General features: G+C 60.4%; 2 protein-coding genes and 1 long non-coding RNA gene across 32 annotated transcripts in view; 2 read left to right on the forward strand and 1 right to left on the reverse strand.

Annotated features, from left to right (window-relative positions):
- Nucleotides 1-13903, forward strand: part of TCF3 (transcription factor 3) — a 34186-nt gene extending 20283 nt beyond the window's left edge. For 2 of the 26 annotated variants that reach the window (XM_074351242.1, XM_074351241.1), the window contains exons 7-20: nucleotides 1165-1294; nucleotides 1880-1929; nucleotides 2450-2659; nucleotides 3132-3234; nucleotides 3313-3479; nucleotides 3563-3695; nucleotides 4120-4178; nucleotides 4285-4363; nucleotides 5169-5242; nucleotides 5530-5691; nucleotides 5770-5872; nucleotides 8652-8886; nucleotides 9049-9284; nucleotides 10091-10467. In XM_074351242.1, coding sequence (XP_074207343.1) covers nucleotides 1165-1294; nucleotides 1880-1929; nucleotides 2450-2659; nucleotides 3132-3234; nucleotides 3313-3479; nucleotides 3563-3695; nucleotides 4120-4178; nucleotides 4285-4363; nucleotides 5169-5242; nucleotides 5530-5691; nucleotides 5770-5872; nucleotides 8652-8886; nucleotides 9049-9284; nucleotides 10091-10452 — 2103 coding nt within the window. In that variant the 3' untranslated portion in view covers nucleotides 10453-10467. Of the gene's footprint in view, nucleotides 1-1164; nucleotides 1295-1879; nucleotides 1930-2449; nucleotides 2660-3131; nucleotides 3235-3312; nucleotides 3480-3562; nucleotides 3696-4119; nucleotides 4179-4284; nucleotides 4364-5168; nucleotides 5243-5529; nucleotides 5692-5769; nucleotides 5873-8651; nucleotides 9285-10090; nucleotides 10468-11302; nucleotides 11530-11702 lie in introns of those variants that run through there. The other 24 variants (XM_074351264.1, XM_074351244.1, XM_074351247.1 and 21 more) reach the window with 24 other exon arrangements.
- On the reverse strand, nucleotides 802-24862 carry LOC123611795 (uncharacterized). 5 transcript variants are annotated; one of them, XR_012501709.1, is made up of 7 exons: nucleotides 24727-24862; nucleotides 22801-22900; nucleotides 21374-22263; nucleotides 20977-21115; nucleotides 2613-2793; nucleotides 1760-2099; nucleotides 802-994 (listed from the first exon to the last, which is right to left on the reverse strand). It is a non-coding gene; the product is annotated as an uncharacterized LOC123611795 (long non-coding RNA). The 5 variants fall into 5 exon arrangements; XR_012501708.1 differs by lacking the exons at nucleotides 20977-21115; nucleotides 21374-22263; nucleotides 22801-22900; nucleotides 24727-24862 and adding an exon at nucleotides 17975-18126 and having other exon boundaries at nucleotides 1760-1954; nucleotides 2036-2099; XR_006718888.2 differs by lacking the exons at nucleotides 20977-21115; nucleotides 21374-22263; nucleotides 22801-22900; nucleotides 24727-24862 and adding an exon at nucleotides 17975-18126 and having other exon boundaries at nucleotides 1760-1954; nucleotides 2036-2102.
- On the forward strand, nucleotides 18217-21544 carry UQCR11 (ubiquinol-cytochrome c reductase, complex III subunit XI). The gene is made up of 3 exons (XM_074351273.1): nucleotides 18217-18376; nucleotides 20710-20857; nucleotides 21394-21544. Exons 1-2 carry the CDS (start codon nucleotides 18327-18329, stop codon nucleotides 20828-20830), a joined length of 171 nt encoding a protein of 56 aa, XP_074207374.1. The 5' UTR covers nucleotides 18217-18326; the 3' UTR covers nucleotides 20831-20857; nucleotides 21394-21544.
- Nucleotides 24863-25418: the final 556 nt, after the last annotated feature.

Raw genomic sequence — 25418 nt, forward strand, 5'->3', positions numbered from 1 at the left:
GGCCTTGGGGAGCCCCAGTGGGGGCCACGGTCACCGCGTAGCCCCTCACCCCCACCTTTTGTTCCCACCTACTTTTAGTTTTAAACAAATCCGTCCCAATCGCCTCCTGATCTGTGGAAGGTTCCTGGGCCGAGCCGAGTGCTGGTCACTCTCCAGCTGCAGCTAAAACAGGCCCAGGCCCTGGGCCAGGCTGGCCGGCTGGCTGTGGACGGGGTCGGGGGGGGGACACCGGGGAGGCCGTGGCCCCTGCCCCACGGCTCCCCTGCCTGGGGTCCAGCCTGTGGGCCCCAGTGCACAGCTAAAGGGGCTCCAGGAGACACCTGCCCACCCCGGAGTGGCAGACAGGAAACCAGGCCATCCCCGTGGCCCGGAGGCCCTATTCCTTGCTGCATCCAGCCTGGCCCTGCAGTCCAGCCCCAGCACCTCCTGCTCCTTAGTCCCTTCCAGGGAGCTGTCCCGCAGGCCCCCAGTCACCCGACCTGAGCTATGGGGCCGACAGGGACAGGCACCCACACAGTGGTCCCACGTGGCCTCCTATCCTGGTCACCCCTCGGGGCCCTCCTCCCCACGCCCAAGGGTTTTCATTCCTGTAACTCAAGTCTCAGGGCGCAGCTGGGTCCCTGACAGTGACACTCATGTGCTCACCGGGCCTCTGCGGGGCCGCAGCCATCACAGCTGCCGAGTGCCAGCCGGCACCAGGTCCACGCTGCCCCTGAGCTGGGGACCGGCTGGCAGGCCCCTCTTAACAGACAGGAGCACCGGGGCTGCGGAACTGGGCTGGAACCCCCGTCACTCATGCTGTTGAGGGGAGAGGGTTTTATTCAGACTTAACATTTGCAAGATTCAACTGTTTACCTTAAAAGAAACAAAAAGATAAGAGCCAAGTAAGACGAGCAGATCCCACCGATGCTGGAGGCGCGCTTACTACAAGCGGCGCTGGGGACGGGGCTCAGCTTCGGCCTGACGGCAGCAGTGTTTCTTCCTCCGTGTGTTTCTTTCGTGGAAATAAATCCATAGAGTTAGATCAGAAAGGTGCCGCGGGCGTCAGGAGAGAGCCGCCCATCCCTCCTGAGGGACGTCCCCAGGCCCAGGTCACTGTCACCCCGCAGAGCGGAGTTGGCCTGGGGAAGCGGAGGCCGGACAGTGATGACCCTACCCCCCTAGGCCGGCTTCCTGCCCAGCGAGCTGGCCCTGAGCAGCCCGGGGCCGCTGTCCCCTTCGGGTGTCAAGGACGGGTCCCAGTATTACTCGTACTCCGGCCACCCCCGGCGGAGAGCTGCGGACGGCGGCCTGGGTGAGTGGGGCGGCCGGGGGCGCCTTCCAGAACCGGGGTGGGCGGGGGGACGGGGGGGCGAGCTGGGGGAGGGTCACAGTCCCGTCACGCCCGGTGGCCACACGGTCCACACGGCCTCGGGCGAGGGGCGTTTCCAGGTAAAGACACGCTGTTTAACGCTGTTGACTCGAGGACACTGAGGGCATGGCCAGCGGCCCAGCACTGTCGCTTGAAGGAAGCATCCTAACACCATGTCTTCCCCGGAGCACACCTGGGACAGCAGGCAGCACCCCAGCTCTACACTAGGGGGGCCGCTTAGATAGCACAGCTACCCCACACGCACACAGCCGCTAGACGGGGCCCGGGGCCCAGTGACTTGAGGGCTGGGGCTTCGGGGCGCAGGTGCCCAAATGTCCCTCGTCCCTGCGTCCACTCCCTGCCCTGCGAGTTTGCACAGGGACCCAAGTCTTGTTTAAGCCGTCTTACCAGTAGCTCGGGGCTCTCCTCGGAGGCGCAGGCTGGGGGCCGTCTGCCCCATCCAGTGACGGCGCATCCCAGGCAGGAAGGGCCCCCTCATCCTTCCCTGCCTCCTCTTGCTCCTGACAGACGCTCAGCCCAAGAAAGTCCGGAAGGTGCCGCCGGGCCTCCCGTCCTCGGTGAGTCCTGGGACAGGCAGGGCCCCTGCCAGAGGCCATGCCATGTGTCAGTGGGGTACTGGGCTGTGAGCTGCTGTGGGTACGCGTGACCCCCCGGGAGTCCCACCTCAGACCAGAGACAGCCTCTGCGGGAGTCGGGAAGTTCCTCTGACGTCTAGCCTGGATCCTTCCTACTTTAAGAGAGAGTGGTGTGATCAGGGGTCCTAGGACAGGGAGCAGGCAAGACGTCCCAGGGGCTAGTCCAGACAGTTCCCACCCTGCCGTCCCCCCAGCTGTCCTGCTCAGAGCTGCACTGTGTCCTCACCCCGCTGCCTGCTGGTTGGCAGGGTGCCAGGCCCAGCAGATGGTGCCGAGCCACCAGCGGCTCCCAGCGCCCTGCTCCCTCAACTTAATCACGTTGGAAGAAAAGGCAATTTGCTGGATTCCCCAGCCTGGCTGCCACCCTCCCTGCCTGGCTCCTGCGCTGGGCCCGGCAGGAACCGCGAGACTGATGCAGCCCGCCCCGCTTGCGTCACCCCAGGTCCACATGCCCCCACCAGGAGGCACAGGCACTCTTCAGTCTCAACTCATGATGTCATCAACCCCATATTTTCCTCGCCTGACCACCTCCCCCTCAATTTCCTGCAACATCAAAGCTGAGACCCCCGGGCCCACTTTTGCCTTCAGTCACTCAGCGGTCATACCCACTCCTTGCTCCACTGCTGGGCCAGGCAGCACCAGCCAATCAGAGGTGACGCTGACTGTAGAAAGCCTTTGCCGTCTCGCTGGTCTGGGGCAGCTGGGGCAGGCAGTTAACCCAGGGCCCCACCTCTGAGGACCCCAGGCCTTGTGTGATCAGGGTTGGGTCTTAGGGAGGTTCCAGTTCTGCGGGAACAAGGGAGAAGGGAGGGCTGGAGGCGGCACCGCTGGGGGTTGAGGAGTGAATAGGAGTTTGCTGGACTAAGGGGTGGGAAGGTATTCTGGGCAGGGGGTCCAGTCTACAGAGGCTGGGGTTGTGGGGCGGGTAGGAGGTGGGGTGAAGAAGGAACAGCAGAGCCTCCAGCACTGGGCCGTTTTAGAGGGAAGGGTCAGAGCGGCACAGGTGAGGGGCAGCGAGGGGGACTGCCTTCCTGGCAGAGGGGCAGCCTGCTACAGGGCCAGCTGAGGGCCAGGGGCCGGCTGGTCCTCACCCTGCTCGCCCCCGCCTGCCCACCCTCCCACAGGTGTACCCACCCAGCTCAGGGGAGGACTACAGCCGGGACACCGCCGCCTACTCATCCACCAAGACCTCCAGCAGTGCCTACCCCTCCCCCTTCTACCTGGCAGGTACGTAGGGGGCTCACCTAGGACACGGCCCTGGCTAGGGTCCCCCGTCTGCCCACCTCACCGTTCCCCTCTCCGCAGATGGCAGCCTGCACCCCTCGGCTGAGCTCTGGAGCTCCCCAGGCCAGGCGGGCTTTGGGCCCATGCTAGGTGGCGGCTCGTCCCCACTGCCCCTCGCGCCAGGGGGCAGCAGCTCCGTGGGCAGCAGTGGCGGTGGGTTCAGCGGCCTGCACCAGCACGAGCGCATGGTAGGCCCCCCAGGGTGGCCTGTGGGGCGGGGGTGTGGGCAGTGCCCGCATCTGACCCCGTCCGGCCCCGCCCCCACCCGTAGGGCTACCAGCTGCACGGAGCGGAGGTGAACGGGGGGCTCCCGGCCGTGTCCACCTTCTCCTCGGCCCCCGCGGCCGCCTACGGCAGCGTCTCCAGCCAGACGCCCCCCGTCAGCGGGGCCGACAGCCTCCTGGGTACGGCCCCTCCACAGCGCTCCCGGGGGGTGTTCTGCCGGGACGCGGCCCTCGTCGACGCTAACGTCATTCCCTTTCCTGGACCAGCCCCGTGCGGCGCTTTGCTTCCTGGGCCCTGCAGGTCTTCCCAGACGGCTTTCTGAAGAGTGAATCCCGCTTTATATTTGGGGAGACAGGCTCACAGAGGGGAGCTGCTCCCCCAGAGCCTGGCGGTCTGCCTGCCCCCAGAGCAGCCGTGGGGTACCATAGTGAGACGTCGGGAACTCGGGCTGGGACTGGGGCTGCCCAGTGCCGGGCTGGGGCATGTCTGCAGGGCAGCCAAGTGCAGGAGGGGGGCGCTCCGTCGGCGCGGGCATGTAAGCCCGACCTGCGTGCCGGGGCCACTGCATCCCCAAGGTTGGGCCTCACCTCTTCTCACCCACAGGCTCCCGTGGGACCACGGCCGGCAGCTCTGGGGATGCCCTTGGGAAGGCGCTGGCCTCAGTGAGTTGCGGGACATGGTACGTGGCAAGGTGGCTGGGCCTGTGACTCTGAGAGGCTGGCCCCTGACCTGCTGCCTGTTGGCTCTTTCTCCTTGTTCCCATCGCAGATCTACTCCCCGGATCACTCAAGCAATAACTTCTCGTCCAGCCCCTCAACCCCGGTGGGCTCCCCCCAGGGCCTAGCAGGTCTGTGCCATGCTAGGGGAGGGAGGCGGTCTGGTGGCTGCAGCTCCGGGTGGGCAGGGAGCTGGACAACCAGTTGCTTTAGAGCTCACCTTCCTATGGCCATCTGGGAAGGCTGCCTGGAGGAGGTGGCCTCCAAGCCAGTGCTTTCAGGTCACAGCATGGGCAGAGGCTAGGACGCAGGATGCAGCAGTTCCCAGTGTGAGCCGGAGGGGCAGGTGGGACCCAGCAGGGCATGGGCCTCCAAGGGGCCAGGGCAGCCGTCCCGAGGCTTGTGCCCAGTCTCCAGGACACATACATGCTGGCGTTGATTAACCCCCGAGGTTTTAGGTCTCAGCTGCATACCTTGTATGTGGCTCTGCTGAGGGGGCAGGCTCCTCCGGTCCTTGGGAGGATGCACCTGGCATTCCGTGGGGTCTGAGAAGTGAGGGCCAGAGCTTTCTGGAAGGCCTGGGCAGTTGCATTAAAAAAGCCTGCAGGCCCTCACCGTGCCCTGGCCTGGGAGGAGCCAGCTCCCGGGCACCTGCTGTGCGCACGAGCCGTCTTCCCCGCAGAGGGGTCTAGGTGTGGATTTCGCAATTGGGGAAACTGAGGCTTGAAGACGTGACCTGTCCATGAGGTTCACATCCCGGCCTAGTGAGACTCACTCCCAGGGTTCCGTTCGGAGCTACCAGGCCAGCTGGGCTGAGATCCCCACTCGAGGCCTTCCCGGCTCTGCAGGCATGGGCGCCCCCGTGTGGCCAGCCCTGGCATCGCGGCCCCTCCTTCCCCGACCCCCTGCCCGCTCAACGCCTCCTGCCCCTTCCAGGAACATCGCAGTGGCCCCGAGCGGGAGCCCCTGGCGCCTTATCACCCAGCTACGATGGTGGCCTGCACAGCCTGGTGAGCGTCCTGGGGGCCGGGGCGGGGCGCGCAGACAGGGACACCGGTTTCTGGGGTGGGAGGCCCTGGGGGGGGCAAGTCCGTGTGTCCTCTTTGGCCGCGCCCCACGTGACACTGGAACCATGTCCTGTGAGAGCCCTTGAGGACCAGCAGAGCGTGCCACAGGACAGGTGCTCTTTGACCAGGGCGAACTCAGTCAGTCTGTCAGGAATGAGGTCCAAAACTGGCCCTGCTGGGCCACGCGGGGTGCCGGCGGCCCAGACCCCTCACCCCCAGCCCCTCTGCAGCAGCACAAGATGGAGGACCACCTGGACGAGGCCATCCACGTCTTGCGCAGCCATGCTGTGGGGACAGCAGGGGACGTGCACGGGCTCCCACCCAGTCATGGGGTGCTGGCCCCGGGCTTCGCTGGCCCCGTCCTGCCGCTGGGTGGACGGCCCGCTGGCCTGGTGAGTGCGGGTCGAGGGCAGGCCGGGCAGGCGGGCAGCAGGGCCAGCCCAGCGCTGACGACGCCTCCTCGTCCACAGGTGGGAGGCGGCCCCTCGGAGGACGGGCTCTCGGGCAGCGGCAGCCTCATGCACAACCACGTGGCCCTCCCCGACCTCTCCCGGCCACCTGACTCCTATAGCGGTGAGCCCTGCGTCATTGGCCGGGCAGGGTGGTGCAGCTCAGGGTCACCTGTGCCGTGGGGGCCCAGTCGGCGGGCGTCACCCCCTAAGCCATATATTCCTCCTCTGGAAGACAGGGTCGGCAGAGGGACTGAGAACCTCCATGCGTGGGGCTGGGGCTCAGACCCCACGCCATTGCCAGGCCTTCCCGGCAGCCTGTGGGCTTAGGACTGTCCACCCCTATTTCCAGTTGAGGAAACAGGTTCAGGGGCCTGGTGGGGGTGGTTCACCCACCATACTCACTCCTCCCCAGGGAATCCCTAGCAGGCCAAGTGCTGGGGTCCCACAGGGGTGGGAGCCAGACTGTGTGAAGGCACCACCTAGAGGCCCAGAGAGGCCGGCAAGGTCCCTGGGTCGGCTCCCCTTGGAAGGGAGGAGGGCCCACCAGGTCAACGCTGTTCACCTGACAGGCGTATGTTGAGCATCCGCTGTGTGCCTGGCACCCCTCTAGGCATGGGGGGCTAGAAGGGATTGACCAGAGAAGAGGGCATGTGGAGTGTGGAGGCTGGAAGGTGGTGTGATTGCATCGAGACAGGTGTTGGGGAGAAAGTGGGCAGGGGAGGAGCTGCAGGAGGTCTGTCATTTTTAAGTTAGTGGTGAGGACAAGATTGTGATACTTGAATGGAGTAGAGGAGGAGTGAAAGCAGGCAGGCACCTGGGGGAGCATGAGCAAAGGCCCTGGGGCAGGACCATGCCTGGTGTGTTGGGGGAACAGCAAGGAGGCTTGTGTGGCTGAGGCAGAGTGAGGGAAAATGAGAGGGCAGGGAGAGGACGAGGCAGGTCGTGCAGGGCCTTGGGGGCTGCAGGGAGGACCTGACTTCTACCCCAGGGAGGTGGGATCCTTGGAGAACTCGGCAGAGTGTGGGGCCTGACTTGGGTGCTCGTAGGAGGCAACCTCTGGTGGCCGCTGCGGGGCGGACAGACTGGAAAGGACTAGAGGGAGAGACCAGGGTAGAGGGGACGGATGCTGGGGGCTGGCCCAGGCAGGGGCAGTAGAGGGGTGATGGTGGGTGACTTCCAGGTGTTCTGAAGGCAGAGCCCACAGGATTTGCAGATGCAGAGGAGGCGGTGGGGTTCCCATCTTCAGTTTAGGGTACGGTCTGGGCATCCTTGGCACATGCTGGAGTTTAGAGTAGGGAGCCTGGATGGGGTCCGGATGGAGCAGAGCCTGGGTCTCTGCATCTCGGGGTGGGGGGGTGGCAGCGCTGAGGGACATGGAGGAGTGTGGACTGCTTGGGGTGCTGAGTTGAGGACCCAGACTGGACCAGAGCAGGTATGGCCATGCCAGTGGAGTTGTGGGGTGTTCGGCAGTAGCGGGAACAGGGTGAGGTCGAGAGGGTTTCAAGTCTGATGAGGTGACAGCACACTGAGTGTCCTGCAGTAGGCGAGGGGCCGGCCATCCACTTGACGGGAGCGGGGAAGAGTGTGGGAGTCTGGGGAGCGCACACTGGGGTTCGTCCTGGTTGTCATGGTGGCCTGTCCCAGGGTCTTTAACACAGACTCTGCCACCGTGAAGGGGACTGAGGCCTGGGGAGGGTCTGAGACTCCATACTGGGCAGTGGCTGAGCCTGGCTTCCACCGCCCCCGCCCCCACCGACCTTGTGAAAAACAATGCCGTGTCGTGACAGTAGCGTGCTGTGCGTCCCTGACCACGAGCCCCCACCCTGGAGCCCACCACACAACCCTCACTCCTGCCCGCACACCCCCCCATACCAGCCCCCTGCACCCCGAAAACCAGCCACTGAGTCAGTGCTTCCTGGGTTCCAGATTCTGTTGCTGCACACCTCGGCTCTCGCCCGTGGGCAGGTCCGGGACGTCTGTGCTTGTTACAGCAGCCAGGTCCCGGTGTCCACGGTGTGGGGCAAAGATGCTCTTCTACCCCCAACAGTGCCGAGGATGCCCGGCCCCAGGTCAGTGGTGCCGAGGAGCACCCCCGGACCTGGTCTCTTATCTGAGGGCACTGGGGGGCAGGGGGATCAGCTGCTGGAGAGCCCAGGCTAGCTCCCAGGGCCGCGTAGTGGGGTTCACGCTGCTGTGTGCCCTCCATTGCTGCTGAAGTGTTGGGGCTTTGTGAACTGCAGACCTGCTGGGTGGCCCCCCGGCCACCCTCCCCACCCCGCCCCCCGGGAGTGCAGGGACAGGCCCTGACCAGGTGCGGCACCAGGTCCTAGGTCCTTCGCTACCCTGGGCCTTCGTGCCTGGCGCGGCCCCCGGCGCAGGTGTGATTCCAGGTTGAATTTCTGGGCGCTCCTGTGCCCACCTTTTCCAGCTTTAGCCTAGTTGTTTTCCAAAGTGGCCACACCCGCGAGCAGGACTTAGATAGGAGCAGGATGTCCTTCACTCCTGACGTGCACAGCGCCGTCCGGCGGGCGCCCTCCTCTGTCCTTGCTGTCTGCTCTTCGTGATTCGTAGTTACTTTTTCGTTGCAGAGAGCTGTCCTTTGTTGGTTTATATGTAAGGAGTACCTTCTATCCTGTGACCTGCCCTCTTGCCTTCTTCGTGGTGCCTTGGTGATCGAAGTCTCTGTTTAGAGATACTCGTTTATTGATTCGTTTCTTTTGAGGACAGCTCCTTTAGTATTTAGGAAATAGTTCTCTGCTTCCGAGTGGCAGCGATGTTTCTGTGCCCTTCTTCCGAAGGTGGTGAGGTTTTGCTTTTCCCGTTTGGTTCTTTGCTGCCTGGGATTGGTGCCTGTGGGGGGGGGGGTGAGGCAGGGGTCTGATTTTCAGTGGACGTTTCAGGTTCTTGCCAACGGAAGCCGGGCTGTCGCAGGAGAGCTGCACCCTCCCGGGAGGGACGGGGCCATGGTGTGGCCCTGACCCTGACCCTGGCCGTTGCAGAACTTGGGCGGGGCGCCGCCGCCTCCGGAGCCGGGGAGATCAAGCGGGAGGAGCAGGAGGACGAGGAGAACGCGGCGGTGGGCGAGCACGCCGAGGAGGAGAAGAGGGATCTGAAGCCCGCGCGGACCCGGACCAGGTGCCGCCCTCGCCCCCGCCCCCGCCAGGGGGCACACACACAGGGCGCCCCCTCCCCAGGGCGCACGCGCACACGCACAGGGCACCCACTCCCCGAGGAGGCCGTGGCGGGCCCCGCGCCCGGCCCCGCCTCACTGTCTCCCTCTGGCCCCCGGCCCTGTAGCCCGGACGAGGACGAGGACGACCTTCTCCCCCCAGAGCAGAAGGCTGAGCGGGAGAAGGAGCGCCGGGTGGCCAATAACGCGCGGGAGCGGCTGCGGGTCCGAGACATCAATGAGGCTTTTAAGGAGCTGGGGCGCATGTGCCAGCTGCACCTCAACAGTGAGAAGCCCCAGACCAAACTGCTCATCCTGCACCAGGCCGTGTCGGTCATCCTGAACCTGGAGCAGCAGGTGCGAGGTCAGTGGGGGCGCCACTCCCCTCCCCCACCGCTGCTTCCTGGAGCCAGCCTCCCCTGCAATGACCCCCCCAGCTGTGCCGTCTCCCCCTCCTTGTGCCTTTCCCCTGCAGTGACCTACCCCACTCTGCTCCCACCTCTTTCCCCCTCCCTTACTTTGACCTTCCCTGCTGTGACTCCCACCTCCCCCCAGGAGTCTGCCCCACTGTGGCCACCTTCCCCGCTGTGATTTCCCCCCCAGCTCCCCGTGACCTACAGTGATGTCCCCTCCTCACTGTGAGGACTCCCCCACCCCGCAGTGATGTCCTCTGCTCTAACCTCATTTCCCCTCCTGGGACCTCTCCCCGTCCCTCACTCGGACCTTTCCCTGCAGTGATCTCCACATTATGTGGCCATCCCCCACAGTGATCTCCTTCCGTCTTGACTGCTGGCCCTCTGCCTGGCCTGGCCCCAGTGTCCCCCCACACACACAGTGAGAGGAAGAGACTGCACTTCAGCCCTGTGTACCCAGGCACCTGGGCACAGAACTGCATCCTGGGCCTGGGGCCCTCTGCCTGCCTGGCCCTTCCTTCTCAGGAAGCGCAGAGCCCAGCTGACAGGGGCTGGCATTTCCTGGGTCTCAGCAGCTATCAGTCTGTTGCTCTGAGCAGACCCCTTGTGGGGCTTCTTGAGCCCCTCAGTCCCCATCTGCAGTTGGGGTTCACCCCCACCCCCGGGGCTGGGTGAGGATCAGGAAGGGTGATCCCTTCCCCCAGCTGCTTCCTTAACCTCCCCTCCTGCCACCCCGTTAACCCTTTCTCTCCTGCAGCACTGTCGCTTGGACCGGAGCTAGGGCCCTGGCCTGCCACCCGCTGTCCCCTCAGCTCTGAGGTTTCCGCGTCTCCATGGCGGTGTCCCCTGCGCCTGCCTCTCTGCTCTCTGCCTCCCGCGCTCCCCCTTCCCGGCCGCCCATCTCCTCGCTCCCACCGGCAGCCCTCCTCACCTCGCACTTGTGCCCGAGCACTGGAATGGCAGGGCTGCGACTGGGCCTTTCCTCCCCCAAGGCCTTCCTTGGGACTTGAGGGAAGAAAGGGGACCCAAGGCCTGACTGTCAGTTTGGTCTGCGTGCTTGTCCTGGGATCCGGGCCTCTGCCGCCACCGCCGCCACCCGGAGGGATCGCTCAGGCCTGAGGGCAGGGTGGGTGGGTGGGCAGGACCACATGTACATGTGGTGGGTGTCCTGAGTAAGACCGGCCCATCCTACCGGTCAGGACCAGGCAGAGAGGGAGGTCAATGCAGGGCCCCGTGCAGCACAGCTGTGGGGCCTGAGCGGGGGTTTGGGCTCCGTGGGTAGGCAGGTGGCCGTCTGAGCCCCCATGCCAGGCTCCTGTGTGTTGGCCCGACACCCCGCCCACCATGCAGCAGGCGCTCGGTGAACTCACAGCAGAAGTGCCGGGGGCCCAGGGAGCTGCTGCTCTGAGCCCGGGGCCGGTGCTCACGGTGGCCGCAGCTCTTGGGCAGCCAGAGTTCGCCATAGGGCAGATGCATTTCTGAGGCCCCCTCCGGAGTGTAGGGTCTCGGGAACTAAGAGTCCCAGGCCTTTGCCTGCTAAGCTAGGGTCTTCTGGGCCTTTTATACCAGAGGCCGGTGCAGCCAGGCCCAGCTCTCCCTCACCCAGCAAGTGACTGCTCTGAAAGGGGAAGGTCGTCATCCCAGGAGGGGCTCCAGACCAGCCCTGGGGCACATGGAACTGGCGGGGGCAAGGGATGCGTCTCCGCTCCCTGGAGACACCCAGCTGGGGATGGAGGCCCCACTGACAGTGTCGTGGGGTCAGTCAGGCGCGGGTCTGCCCGGGTGTGTGACGCACACGGCGCACCCAGAGCTGGGTCCAGGGGTGCATACGCCTGCGGTCCCTGCGCCCCAGGAATGGTGCCTGTGCACACACACGCTTGCAGCCAAGGCACGCACACACACAGCCAGCGGGTTCCCTCCCCACGACCCCTGGTGGGGGACTAACGGAGGCCCCGGTGCTGTGACCCAGCAGTACGGAGGAGGTGCTGTCCCTGGAGGAGAAAGACCTGAGGGACCGGGAGAGGCGGATGGCCAATAACGCGCGGGAGCGGGTGCGCGTGCGGGACATTAACGAGGCCTTCCGGGAGCTGGGGCGCATGTGCCAGCTGCACCTCAAGTCGGACAAGGCGCAGACCAAACTGCTCATCCTGCAGCAGGCCGTGCAGGTCATCCTGGGCCTGGAGCAGCAGGTGCGAGGTAGGCGCCCGGCCCGGAGCCCCTGCCCCGTCCTCCTCGCCCGGCCTTCTCGTGCAGGGACAGGTGGAAACGGAGGCGGCCACGGCAGCTTCCTGCCTGACCATCCCCGATCCCCCACTCGCGTTTGTCCTCTCCTGGGGACCCTCTCCCACAGTGCTCTCCCCTCCCCCCAGAGCGTAACCTCAACCCCAAAGCCGCCTGCTTGAAGCGCCGGGAAGAGGAGAAGGTGTCAGGCGTGGTCGGAGACCCCCAGATGGTGCTGTCGGCTGCCCACCCGAGCCTGGGCGAGGCCCACAACCCCACCGGGCACCTGTGAGAGGAGTGCAGCCCAGACGGGTGACCCGACCTTGGTCTAACCCGGGACGGTCACACCAGGCGCCCGGTCCCGATCCCTGCCCTCAACCTGGGCCGGATGGTTCGTGCCCTACACGCACTGTGGTCAGCACCGAGCCACACAGACTGGAGGCCCCAGTGGTCGCAGCTCCTGAGGCGACACTGCCCCACTGCCCTGCCACTGGCCTGGTGGACCCTGAAATGGCATCTCGGCCCCCAGGGGGGTCTTTCTTGGGGAGATTGGGGGGGGGGGACAAAAACCAGAGAGAAAGTGAACAGGAAATATATACACTTTGTTAGAAAAGAAAAAAAAATGCCTTAAGTATAAAATGGGGAGAAGTTAACCGTGTTGCTCGCTGGAGGGAGGTGCCGCCAGAGCCGCCCGGCCAGGAGCCGCCAGCACGCCGTGCCTACGCCCAGTACTTTTTTTAAGGAAATAAAAGGAGCCTTAGTTAGATCTTTTTTTATGCAGGAGGAAACTAGCAAGAAGGATGCCTTTGATCTGTCTTTTTTTTTTTTTTTTTTTTTAAGTTTTTTTTGCATATGTTTTGTAAGCAACATTTTTTTGTATAAAAATCTTGTGTCTCTTGCTATTTCTGCTGCTGTTTCTAGGACTGAACGTTGCATTTCATGATCAAGCATTTTATTAAAAGTACTAAAAGGACCCAGTGTAAACCTGCGGTCCCCACCCCCGTGGGCACTGGACGCAGAGAACGGAACCGTGGGCCTTGTCCCGCGTGTTCGCTTCAGACGCGGGGTTTTGTTCTCTTCGTGTTGCTGCCTGTGAAGGGGTGGGTGGTCCTTTCCTGGGTGGGGGCTCCCTGCCCCATCCCCTCCCCCTCAGGAAGCGGGACACCCTGGGCTCAGGCAGGGCAGGGAGGTGGGTGAAACTGCCTAGGGTCCTCCTCCCCCAAACCCCTCCCCACGTCCCTCCCTGGGGCGCTCGGGCCTCTCCAAAGCGGGACTTACTAGGACCACCGTTGCTTGGTAGGCAGACGGCACTATCAGTTGAGGGGGACCCCACAGATACCCTGTCCGTCCTTCCTTCCTTTCTTCCTCCCACCAGGAGCCTGTTCTGTAAACTCAGCGGAGGGGCTGGGGCCTGGGGCCAGCACAGAACCCCCAGCTCCCCAGGTGACCGTCCCGCTGTGGACGGAGCAGGGAGAAGGTACAGGGCCCCCTGCCCAGAAGGGCCCTGGGAATGGGCATCTACCAGCTGCAAACCAGGCCTCCCTGAGGGCCCCTCTTGTCCCTTGTGGTTGGGGGACACACTTGTCCCCGGAGGCCTGGGAAAGCCCAGGGTGTTGCTCACCCTACGTGTCACCTGGGTGCAGAGTCAAGCCTGCTGGAGTCTTGGCTTCCCTCTCCTTACCCCCTCCCCAGTAGAGGCCTTGTGGACCCCCAGGCTGGCTGTGTTGCACCCCACCCGCATCTGGGTGATCTCCCCCAAGACCCCCCACCCTCATCCCCAAGCACGGGTCTGCCTGACCCCCCATGACTGGAACTGCCCAAGGCTGAGGGAACCCCGAGGCCAGCACAGGTGGGACATCACAGCGTGGGGCCGAGGCCACCTCTTCACCCCTGGGTCTGTCCCCCAGGCTGGTCAGGCCACTCTCTTGGTGACCCTCCCGGTGTGTGGGCCTTGCCTCTTTTGGGGAACCTGCCTCAGTTCCCCTCTCTCTGGTCTTGCCCACAGGCCCAGATGGGCAGGGGCCCAGGGGCCTTGCAGCGCCTGAGGCCTGCCGACTTCTGAACTGTGTGTTACATACATAATTTAAGTTTTATATATATATAAAGTGAGATTAACCCAGCATGGGAAAAGTAGCCTTGGGGGGAGGAAGAACCACAATTACTGGGGAAGTTGCTCAGAGTGCCTCAGGATAACTGACTTAAAAACTTTTTTTAAGAAAAATAATTTTATAAAATGTCAACACAGCTGGCTGGATTCTTTGGGATTTTTCAATAATCCTCTTTAAAGTCAGCTCGGAGACCGGTCATGTACATAACAGCACTGTAGCAATAAACGTGGCATTTTACAACACTTGGCTGTCCCGGATCTTTACGGATGGAAGTGGGGCCAGGCGGGTGCTCGCCAGGTGGCCTGGGCACACTCCACAAAGTACGGCGCTGGGGGTGCGAGCGCATGGGCATGCCTCCCGCGTGTGTGTCTGTGTGTCTCTCCTGGGGCCGCTACAACAGCTCTGCACAGCTGTGGGGGTGGGCGCAGGGTGGGGCCTGAAACCCCAGGGATCTGTCATCTCTGGAGTCCAGAAGTCCCAGGCCCTCCCCACCTCTTCCAGCTCCGGGGCCTGGGCACGACCCCAGTCTCCGCCTGCATGTCGGTCCACAGGTCCCTTTTACACCGATACCTGTCATTGGCTTAGGGCCGCAGACTCTCCAGTCCGACCTCAGCTCAGCTAGTCACGTCTGCAAAGATCTTATTTCCAAATACGTTTCCACTCACAGGTGGGGAGGGAGCCGGTCAGGACTTGAATGCGTCCTTTTGAGGGGATGTCAAGTGGGGCATGACGGCGGTGGTGAGCGAGGCCAGCAGAGCCGTGGACTGACGCCCACAGCAATTCCTCCTCCTCTTGGAAGCAAAGCTACCTGGGCCAGCGGGGGAATAGGGCTCCCAGCCATGTGAAGGCTGACCAGCTCCTGGGGAACGGCTGCCTGCTGGTTTTGAACATTAGTCACGAATGCACCAAAACCCACTGAATGGGCGAACTCTATGGTGCGTGAATTCTCTCTCAGTAAAGGGGTTGAAAATATCTTAAAGGTGCCAAAATTGTCACAGGGTGAGGCACTGCCTCTGTCCCAGCAAAGGACAGCTCTGCAGAAATTTCTGGAAGGATCAACTGCCCAACTCAGCTCACAGAAATCAGGTGGGCAGGGAGCAGGCTGCAGGGAAGCTGGGGTGGTGGGTGTGTGCGCAGCGGTGGTGACCTGACCTTTCCACGGAGGCGACTCTGAGAGCTTGCTGCCCGCCAAGCCCCCCAGGGCTGACAGGCTGTGGAGCCAGGCAGGGAGCTGCCCTGCCACCCGCCAGCCAGGGAGGGAAGTGACATGCCAACGAGACAGTTCGGTGCTGCCGCTGGAGGGGGGTGGGGGTGGGTGCAACAAAGAGGCCCATGTCCTGACCTGTGAACAGGACCCTTTGGGAGACAAGGTCTTTGCAGATGTGATCAAATTCAGGATCTCAGGTTCATCCTGGATTAGGGTGGACCCAAGTCAACGACCAGTGTCCTTACAGGAGACAGAAGAGACACAGAAGGCACGTGAAGGCAGAGGCAGGAGGGAGGAGACCACAAGTCAAGGGATGCTGGGTGTCCTCCGAAAGCTGGAAAACGCAGGAAGGACCCTCCCCTGGAGCCTGCGGAGGGACCAAAGCCGTGTGTGACACCTGGATTTTAGACTTCCAGCCCCCAGAACTGGGAGAGGATAAATCCCTGACAATGTAAGCTGCCTAGCATTTGGTAAGTTGTCACAGCAGCCACGGGGAAGGAACAGCAAATGTGCCCTTTTTTAAACCTGCAGAACACCCCAGCGCAGCAGGAGCTCGCACACATTGCTGCTGGGACCACAGATGGGCGCAGCGACTCTGAAGGAGCTTGACGGTGCACCTGAAACCAGCACGACGTTGCCTGTCAATTACACCTCAGTAACAACAACAATAATTGTAATAACAAAGTTTGGCAGTTTCTTCAACAGTTAAACACAGGCCTCCCCTACAAACCAGCCAGCAGCCAGTCCACCCCCAGGCATCCACCCAAGAGACACGAAGACACAAGTTCACACAGAGACCTGGACACAACTGCTCACTGCAGGTTCCTTTCCAATGGCCCAAACCTGGAAACAACCTGACTGTCCTTTAACACGTCAGTGGGTAAACACACAGGTCCACCTGCTCCACAGAACACGACTCAGAAGTGGAAGGAAGGAACTGCTGACAGCTCCAGTGACTGGGACGACTCAAGACAATGCTGCTGAGTGGACGAAGCCAGACACGAAAGAGAAGATACTCTGTGACTCCCTCTATGAAACAGTCTAGGAAACGCATTCGCATTCGCAGTAGCAGAGACCAAATGATGGTTGCTGGGGGGGGTGGTCACAAAGGGACAGAAAGAAACTTCCTGAGGGTGGGGGAGCTGTTCACAACCGCCACAGTGGTGATGGCTTCACGGGTGTGCACATATGTCCAAATACCAAGTTGTATGATTTAAATATATGCATTTTTGTATGTCGAATATACCCCAATAAAGTTTTAAAAATTTAAAAAGACTCCATCAGCAGTTGATGGATAAACACAACATGCCCATCCACACGCGGGAGCGTCGCTCGGCCATGAACAGGAGAGCAGCCCTGACACCTGCTGCCACGGGGACGGACCCTGAGAGCGCGACGCTCAGGGAGAGAAGCAGACACAGAAGGACACACAGCGTATGAGTCCGTGGGTGTGAAACGTCCAGAACAGGCCAGTACTCAAAGACACAGGGAGTGGGTTCCTGGCTGTCAGGGGCTGGGGAGCGGGATTCGAGTGACTAATGATGGGGATGGGGTTGTTTTTGCAGTGATGACAACGTTCTAAAATGAGACAGAGGTGATGGTTACACAATCTTGTGAATGCACTAAAGGCTACTTAATTGTAGACTTTAAAATAGTTAATTGTATGTCATATGACTTTCAAGTCAATAAAAATAAGAAAAGGAGTTTGGTTTCCAAAAGGCCAGAAAGGGATTCCACAGGGAACGCAGGAGACCTGGGCAGAAGGCCAGTGGGGCACAAGGGAGGGTGACCGTTCCTGCTTCTCTTCCACCATCTCTTCTGGTCACAGAACCCAGCTGTTCTCTCTAAGGGATCCTCCCCAACGCCAGCTCACATCCTCACATGAGAGGGGCTGACTCTGTCCTGCCCCCACAGCAGGCTCACGAGAACTGCTTTCTGCGATTACTGGGGAAAGGGCATATTCCTGCAAGGGTTGCTGGAATGTCAACCCAGAGTTTCTGGGGGTCTCTGCTCAGAGAGAGTTCACCAGAGAGTGAGGGCAGCACAGAGGAAAGAACTGCTGAGAGACAGAGAGGGATTCATAATGAATTGCTAGACTCCTGGATCCAGCTGTGCCTGAAGACATCCAACATGCCATAAAACTTCCTTCTTCCCTCTTAAGCCAATTTTCGTTTTTGTAACTTGAAACAAGAAGTATTATGCCTCAAGAGCTGAAGTGCATCAAGCAGGAGCAATGAGGCAGAGCTTCAGAAATGGATGGATCCAAGATCTGCAGCCCCAAGGCTGCCCTCCTCTGCTCATCTTTCCAGGCAGGTCTTCTTCAATCTCATGGATCCTCTCTCAACAATCTTCAGGGTGGTTCCCTACATGTCACTTTTTAAGTTTCCGTCAAGGACAGAGGCTTATTTGGGTCTTCCCTGGTCCCAAGCTCAAAAACCCCCAGAGCAACTGAAAAGGACAAAAAAAATGTCCAACCCGGTAGCAATGAGTACCCTGCCCGCTTGCCCAGACTGTGGTCTCCCACCAACCTCCAATGGGTGGCCAGGGGCAGGTAGGAACCTGCAGCCCCTGGGAACCGCAGTCTTGGAGGGTGCCGAGAAGCCGATCCCAGGAGGACGGGCCAGGCTGGGCAGACAAACCTACGGTGTCTAGTCCTCATGTCCAAGCCAACATTCGACGCTGGCGGTGACTGTGGAAGGCGAGCCCGAGCGAGCCTGGGGCGGCAGAAACAAAGCGAGGAGAGCCCGCCTGTCCCCGGTCCGTCAGCTAACAGGAGGTATCCCGAAATGCTGACAGTGTGAGAAGCCAAGCCTCCCTCTGCGGCAGGAATGAGGAATTACTCTCAAACGAAACGTCCCCAAAATTTCCGACAGGTCCTCCAAGCAACAGACAACTAATGATGAGCAAATCGAGGCTTGGGGAAGCTCTGCCACCTGGCCAAGGTCCTGCGGACAGCGAGTCCAGTGACAACCCCTAAGTCCTCCAAGAGGGAGTTCAAATCGCCACCCTTCCCCTCTGTGCGACTCTGGACAAGCCCCTTCCCGTCTGGCCTCACTTTCTTTAATTGTAAATACAGTTCTGACACGCAGTAAGGACACAAACTCACCAAACAAGTGTTGCGGGCCAGAAACAGCAGCTAGAGGTTGCACAGCTAGGGGGCCCCTCCGGCTGCAGGAGCTGAGAGGTGGAGTCAGCGTCCTCGAGTCACGTGGCCGGTAAGCCCCACCTCCCGGACACGCCCACTCTGGCCTGCGTTCATTCACGACTTCCGGGCTCCCCCGGAAGCGACTCCAAATGTCTTCCGAGTCTGCGCACGCAGCGACGCGGACTCCGAGTCTCGCGCGGTCAGCCCTCCCGGGCGGGGCCTCCCTGCGGGCCTGCGCGCTGCGGTGTCCGCGCTTGCGCAGTGCGCCCGGACCGGCGGGGCTGGGGTCACCCTGAGCTGGGACGGCGCCGCGATGCTGAGCAGGTTCCTGGGCCCGCGCTACCGCGAGCTGGCCAGAAACTGGTGAGGACCCGGACCCCTTGCCCTGCCCGGCCCCAGATCGGGACACTGAGTCATCGAGCGGCGGCGCAGTCTCTCTCGCGCACACGCGCGTGGCGGGTCCCCGACCCCGAGGCGGAGCCGCTCGCCCTGGGGGCCGCGATGGTGCCCACTCGGGAGGTGCCCACCCGGCCCGCGCCCCGCGCTCAGCTCTTGGGGCCTGGAAACTGACCCTGTACGCTCACTGCCTTTGCGTTTGTCTGACGTTGTTGTGAAGCCAGCGGCTGTACCTGTCCCCTGCGTTCCCCGTGGGAGGCGGGTGGGATTCGGGAGACTCCATGTGGCAGCCGGGATGGGGCTGCCCACGCCGCGCGGAGAGCTAGTTAACAGGGGCCTGTACTCGGCAGTCGTGTCCCCGAGCCCCGACAGGGAGATGACGGGTAGGGGCTGCCCTTGGACAGTGGCGCTGCTAGGGACCTTCAGGCGAACAGTGACAGTGGCGCTTTACAGCTGGGGCGACACTGGCCCCGGACGAAGGCGGCTGTCCCTGGCTTCGGGTGGCCCCTGCAGCCCCTCCCGCCCTGGCTCGGAAGCCCTCGGCGCTGCTGGTCCGCTCCCATGTGTACTGGTCAGAGCAGCGGACACGCTCATCCAGGGTTTAGTCAGTTGGCAAGCACTCACTGAGCACCTAGCGTGGGTGAGCACCTAGCACTGAACTGGATGCCAGAGACACAGAGATAAAAGGAACTTTTGTGGCTGACATTCTAGTCCGTGGACAAGGAAAAGTAAACCGATGTGACCCACCCTATGAGGCTGATGTCAAATAATCAAGGTTGGGGTGCAGCCCTGTCCCACTCGCCACTGGCTTGCAGGGGCCAGGAAGTAGGACTCATGCCCAGGAGGCACTGTGGGGCTGTGTCTCGGACCGCAGCTCAGCAGCTGGGCACCCTGCGTGTCAGCCCGCTCCCTGGGAGAAAGGGGAGGAATGGTCCTTGCACAAGGGACTGTCAGCATCACCGTTCTCTGCATCCTTCCTCGGCGCCCCAGGGAGGTCAGGTTCATGGCTGCTTTCCTCCCTGTGCCGGTCAACAGGGCCCCAAGGCAGGAGGCTAGGATGATGGGGCCTCCATGAGGGAGGCTCCTCTGACATTAATAGCTCTCAAAGCTATTGACCTGTGGGAGGAAAAATTCCCTTTCTGTTCCCCACACCCACCCCAGAGCCTGTTCCAAAAGCATCAGTGACCCCTGACCCCACCAGGCGCAAAGCTGAATTGTGTGGGCCTCTCCGCAGGGGGCGGGGGTTGTTGCTGGGGGGTGGGGGTGGTTTTTTGATCCTATGGAAGCACAAGCCTTCGGCCTCCCCCCACCCCCACCCCAGGCACACGGTTTACTGCGACCCAGTGAGGAGGGCACCCATGTACAAACTGACCCTACACAGGCCAGCAATGGAACCTGTAAGAGCTGCCTTTCGCTGTGTAACGAACAGCCTACCAAACTTCTTGGCTTTGCATTCAGTATCGTTTCTGTGGGTCAGGAATTCGGACACAGCTGAGCTGGATCCTCTGCTCAGGGTCTCATCTGAAGGCTTGACTGGGGGCTGTTCCCAAGCTCACACCTGTGGTTGTGGATAGGGGGCCACCCTCATTTCTCTGCCAGGAGGGGCCCTCTGCAGGGCAGCTCACAAAGTGGCAGCTGGCTCCCCTCAGAGCAAACAGAGCGAGGAGGAGCGCCCAGGATGGAGCCACAGTCTTTATAACCCCGTCTTGGAAGTGACATCCCATGCTCTCCCCGTGTGCGGTTCACTAGAGGCGAGTGACTGGTCCTGCGGACACTCCAAGGGGGGTGGCTGTACGAGGGGGTGGGACCATTGGGGCTGTCCTGGACCCTGCCCATTGCGAGACCTAAGTGTGGTGTGTGGTGGTCTTGGAGCCCCTTGCCTCGGCTCTGCGTCTGGTGGGCTGTGTGTCTCAGGGCAATGACTTGCCCTCTCTGTGCCTTGCTTGCCTCATCAACAACTCACACCTCCCTTGGTCCCATGACTGTCTTAGGTTGAGTTGCTGTAAACTGCATGACACGCTTACGTGCAAACCTTAGCTATCCTCGTGGTTATAAGCTTGGGCTTTTCCTATTTTCAGCAGAAGTCCTCAAATAAAACCTGAAGCAGATCCCACATGAAAGAAGATGGGAATGGAGTGGCCTTGGGGTCATCGTGCCTGCCTGTGGGGGCATTAACAGGCTGTGTCCGCAGGCTGGGCAGGGCCCGGTGCGTGGCGGCCACCTGATAAATTAGCAGCTTGGGGTGGAGGGTCCAGATGTGCTACCAGAGGCAGGGGGCCTGACCTGCACTGTCCTTGCAGGATTCCGACAGCGGGCATGTGGGGCGCTGTGGGCACCGTGGGGCTCGTGTGGGCCACTGACTGGAGGCTGATTCTGGACTGGGTTCCCTACATCAACGGCAAGTTTAAGAAGAATGATTAATTAAACTGACCCCCCTGAACCCCGCTGGTAAGTTTTAGCAGCTGTTGGTGGGTGTAGCCTGTGATTACAAGCAGTGGAGAAGCAGGCCCCCCACCCTCGCAGGCGTGCTCCCCACACGGCTGAGGCAGCAGGGCTGGAGGGCTTACCTGGAGAATTCTGCCTGAGGGCGGAGTTCTGCACAGGCCTCTTTAAGCACCTCCTGCACAGCAGCAGAGGGGCCAGCTGGCAGCCTCCGTCTGTGGGACTGGGGAGTGGGCACTGCTTCTGGGTCTCAGCCTGCCCAGCCTTGGGTGGACGGAGGGATGCCCCATTTTACACATGGGGAAGGTAGAGGCTGGCCCCTGGATGGGCAGCTGTGAGCAGATGATGCCAGCGCTGTGCTGTCCACCTGACAGTCTGGAGGATGTGCAACCCCGCCTCCCGAACTCCTAGGCCTCACAGCCAGATCCCATCTCAGAGCCTGGCCGCAGCGTCTGCATCCCTCCTCAGTGCCCAGTACCTTCCTTCTCCAAAGAACGAGGGAGCTGGGAGCCTGCTGCTTACCCTGCTCTGTTCCCCTCCAGGTGTCTGGCAGTGCTGCCTCCTTCCATCTGCCTCTGGAACAGCCCACGCACTCAGGATGGACCTGGAGGAAATTCACAGCACGAGTTAGACAGTTTGTGAAAATAGCTTTGGTGTGTGAACACACACAGCATTAAACTCACCTGAAACCTGGACGTGCTCACACTGGGGCTTGGTTACCTTGTCTGCAAGCCCAGGGGCTCCAGGGATCCTTTCAGCTCTAAAACTGTGCAAATCTAGGAGCTTCCCAGTGGCCGGCAAAATATTATTTAACATGCTTAATGGACGGTACCTGCACAGTGTTCTTATCTCTCGCTGTCTTAACAAGTTACTCCCTGATTTAGTAGCTTAAAACAACAAACTGTCTCACGGTAAGACTCTGGGAGTGATCTGTCTAGGGGGCTCTGACTGAGGGTCCCTCGCGAGGCTGCAGATGAGGCATCAGCCAGGCTGCCTCATCTGAAGGCCCAACGACGGGCAGGGGGTACGCCTCTGGGGCAGCCCCTCCTATGCTCCTCCCCATGGGGCCACCGCAACGCTGCCTGAGCCTCCTCCAGCAGGGTGGCGGCTCCCCCAGAGCCAGTGGGGGGAGCCTCCGTGCCCTTTGTGACCCACTCAGACGTCTCATGCCTTGGCTTTCTCCACATTTTATTCCTTAGGCTCACATCCCTATGTCTGCCTACTCTTGGGAGGAGAATTAGGTTCTGTGTCTTGAATGGGGAACTTCAGAAGGTGGAGATGTGTTAAACCATCACAAAGGACACAAAAATGAGCCGGCTGGGTACATGAGGACACGTGGGCACAGGCATTTCCCTCCTGGCACGCAGATCTCTTCAACTGTCGCCACATTCTTGAAAAGTCTGAGAAACATTCTGTTGGTGAAAATAGCTGTCTTATTAGTCTGCTGGAGCTGCCACAACAGGCCTGGCAGTTTAAACAACAGAATGAACTACCTCACAGCTCTGGAGCTGGGAACTCTGAGGTCAGGGCTGGGGCAGGGCCAGCTCCCGGGGAGGGCCCACTTCCGGCCATGCAGGCGGCTACCTTCTTGCCGTGTCCACACACGGCCTTTCCTTGATAGGTGAGCAGGTGAGGTCTATGAATTCTGTGGGATCAGGGCCACACCCTCCTGACCTCATTTGCCCTTGAGTATGTCTGTAGGGGCCCCATTTTCAGGTACAGCCACGCCAGGGGTGAGGGTTAGGGCTTTGATGTCATTTCAGAGGGGGACGCACACTTTCAGTCCAGAATGGCTCTGTGTGTTTCTAACACAAGCAGTGGCAGCCGCTGCACACGTTTCTGCACACATAGCTTTTACCCACAGCTTATTTCCCAGAGGCGCTGCCACTTGAGGAAGCGCTCAGCATCCTCAGGTTTTAAACAGCTGCTGAGTACCGACATTTACTCACCAGTCAGCTAGCCAGGGACATTCACTTCCTGTCATCCCATCACAACAGTGTCCATGGATGACTTATTTCAGACGTCAATGAACAGATGTCATTTAAATACCTGTAAGTGATGGAATGTGAAATAAGTTACTTTTTTTTTCAACGATTTCTAACTCACACAGGTGCAGACAGCCCTACAGTCCCCCCATCAAAGCCTGAAACAATGGCATGTGAGCCCCTATTCACGGTTTTTACGTATTTTTGTAAATGGTTTTAATGAAAACGTTTCTGAGTCTGCATCTGTGAAAGCCGGAGAAGTAAAATTCCAGTAAACTCAGGTTTGGAGTAAGTAGACTGTTTAAGCTTAAACTTACAGTTCCTTTTCAGTAACTTCAGTCTTTTTCAACCACTTTAATGTTCTGGGAGGAGCGTCAACCATCAAAAACTACATTAAAAAACCAAGTATAAAGGGCTTATGTTTTCCATTTTGTTTTGGACTCCAGAATGGCCCAGCACTGTGCAATCTGCCTTTAAAGTTTGGTACTTTGTTCATCGTGGATTTCTGGCGTTCATTCTGGATTGCTGAAGTGCTGCACTAACTCCCATTAATCCTGATGGGTGTTTTTGGCACTTGCACAATTTTGTGCCCCAGTTAAGTGCCATGCTTGCCTCCTATTGGCTTGCAGGGACCCTTGCCTGATGGCTGTGCTTGTCATGAGTGGGGGTTGGGGGGGGCAGGGACACCCTCTCCCCAAGAGAGGATGACCTGGCCCTGATGTCAGCAGTGCCAGAGGAGAGACTGCCTCCAAAAGTCTTATCAAGGCTCTCATCCTGGTTTAATTTCTATTTTTCACCTTGTGGAAATGAGCAGGACAGGGTGTCTGCCTGGGGACTGGGCCAGCAGTCCCGGGCAAAGAGACTGTTTCAAAGGAGCAGTGCCCAGCCAAACGGGAGGAGCTGCCCAGCTTCTGTCCCTTCCAAGTGTCCTGGCTTTTCATCTCTGCTATCTGCCCCTGGCACCTCTGGGTCACATCCACCCTCCCAGTCAGGCCTCTGGACCAGTCCCTCAAGGATGATCCCAGAGGCCTGGCTTGGGCCAAGTGACGTGGGGACCCACAGTCTATGCTTTGGGGTCAACCTGGGTCCATGGGGGTCAGATTCCCTGAGAAGTGAGGGCCAGCAGGGCTGGTTCTCGAGGTGGGACAGGATGCATTTCCAATAGTGGTTCTGTTTGTTTTTGGTGGGCAGATAATTAGACTTTATTTATTTTTAGATGAAGTACTGGGGGTTGAACCCAGGACCTTGTGTATGCTAAACTCCACCACTTGAGCTATACCCTCCCCCCAACAGCAGTTCTTGAGGTCAAATCCTATGATCTGACACCACGCCCCCTTCAGTATTTGACTGTCAAGACCGAGATGATAACAAAAGATTCGAGACTGGAGAAATCAGAGCCTTCCTTTACTGCTGGCAGGCAGTAAAGGGGGCAGCTGCTGTGAAGAACAGTGGCAGTTCCTCAAACACTTAAACGTGGGATCACCATGGGACCCAGTAGGCCCAGTTCTGAATATAAACCCAAGAGAAGTGAAAGCAGGGTGTGGGGTGGTTCTGGGGACTCTCAACACAGGGAGGCTAACATTCGTTCCCTTAAACGTCTTCATGCGGTCTCGCTGATGACAGTTCACACCTGTATCTTTGTAACTGTGGTTTTTAAGTTTTAAAAGTCCCACAAGCTGGAAGAAAACACATCAAATGCCAGCACTGCCCCCCATGGGGGGCCTGGGTTTGGGCCTGAATCCTGCGCACAGGAACCCCGTGTCCCAAACCAGCTCAGCAACGTGGTGGCTGCCGGCTGGTCGAGGTGCCTGCCTGGGCTCTTATTTTACCTGCGAGAGCAGAGAACCCAGGAGGGAAAGGGACACAGGAATTGTGAGAAGCTGCACTTACCTGAAGGTTTTAAGATAAACTAGTGACAGCTGCCTGTCGCAGTCTTTGGTTGCACACCCAGCACCTGTCTTCAACATAAGCACGGAACAGGGGGCTTCCCAGGGCTAGGAAGACACCTGCGGGGAGTTCCAGGTGCTCAGACCACCGCCCCCACCCCGCTTCCCTCCTTGGAGCCTGGGGCCTTTACGCCCGCATCTCCTCTACTCACCCAGGAACCGGACGCCAGGACAGACCCGTCAGGAGGTCCAGCCTCCTCCTGGCACTGGCCACAGCTCCAGTCACTCACTCAGCAATCTTTCCTTGAACACTTCCCTGGGCCGGCCAGGCCCTGCCCTGGTGACCAGCGCGGCCAGGCGAGGGTTAGGGGGAGGGGGAAGGGACACTGCGGGCGGGAGATTCTGGAAGAAGGTCCTGACCCCCAGGAGACAGAAGGTGGCTGGACTAAGGTGGAGGCGAGGAGAGGGGGACTGACTCCCGGATTCTGAGGTGTTATTAATCGCCGGGTGGGACCTGGGGTGTGAAGGTGGGTGGTCATGGACAGCGCTCCCAGATGTGGATGCCAGTGACAAGCCTAGACGTTGGGAGACCAGGGCGCCAAGTAAATGGCGGTCTGTCACTGACGGGCATCCCGGGACCCAGACAGGGCTGCGGGAAAGACGCAGAAGAGAGACGACCGCCCGCAGCACGGAGAC

The sequence above is a fragment of the Camelus bactrianus genome, chromosome 22 (assembly GCF_048773025.1).
Source record: "Camelus bactrianus isolate YW-2024 breed Bactrian camel chromosome 22, ASM4877302v1, whole genome shotgun sequence".
NCBI lineage: Eukaryota > Metazoa > Chordata > Mammalia > Artiodactyla > Camelidae > Camelus > Camelus bactrianus.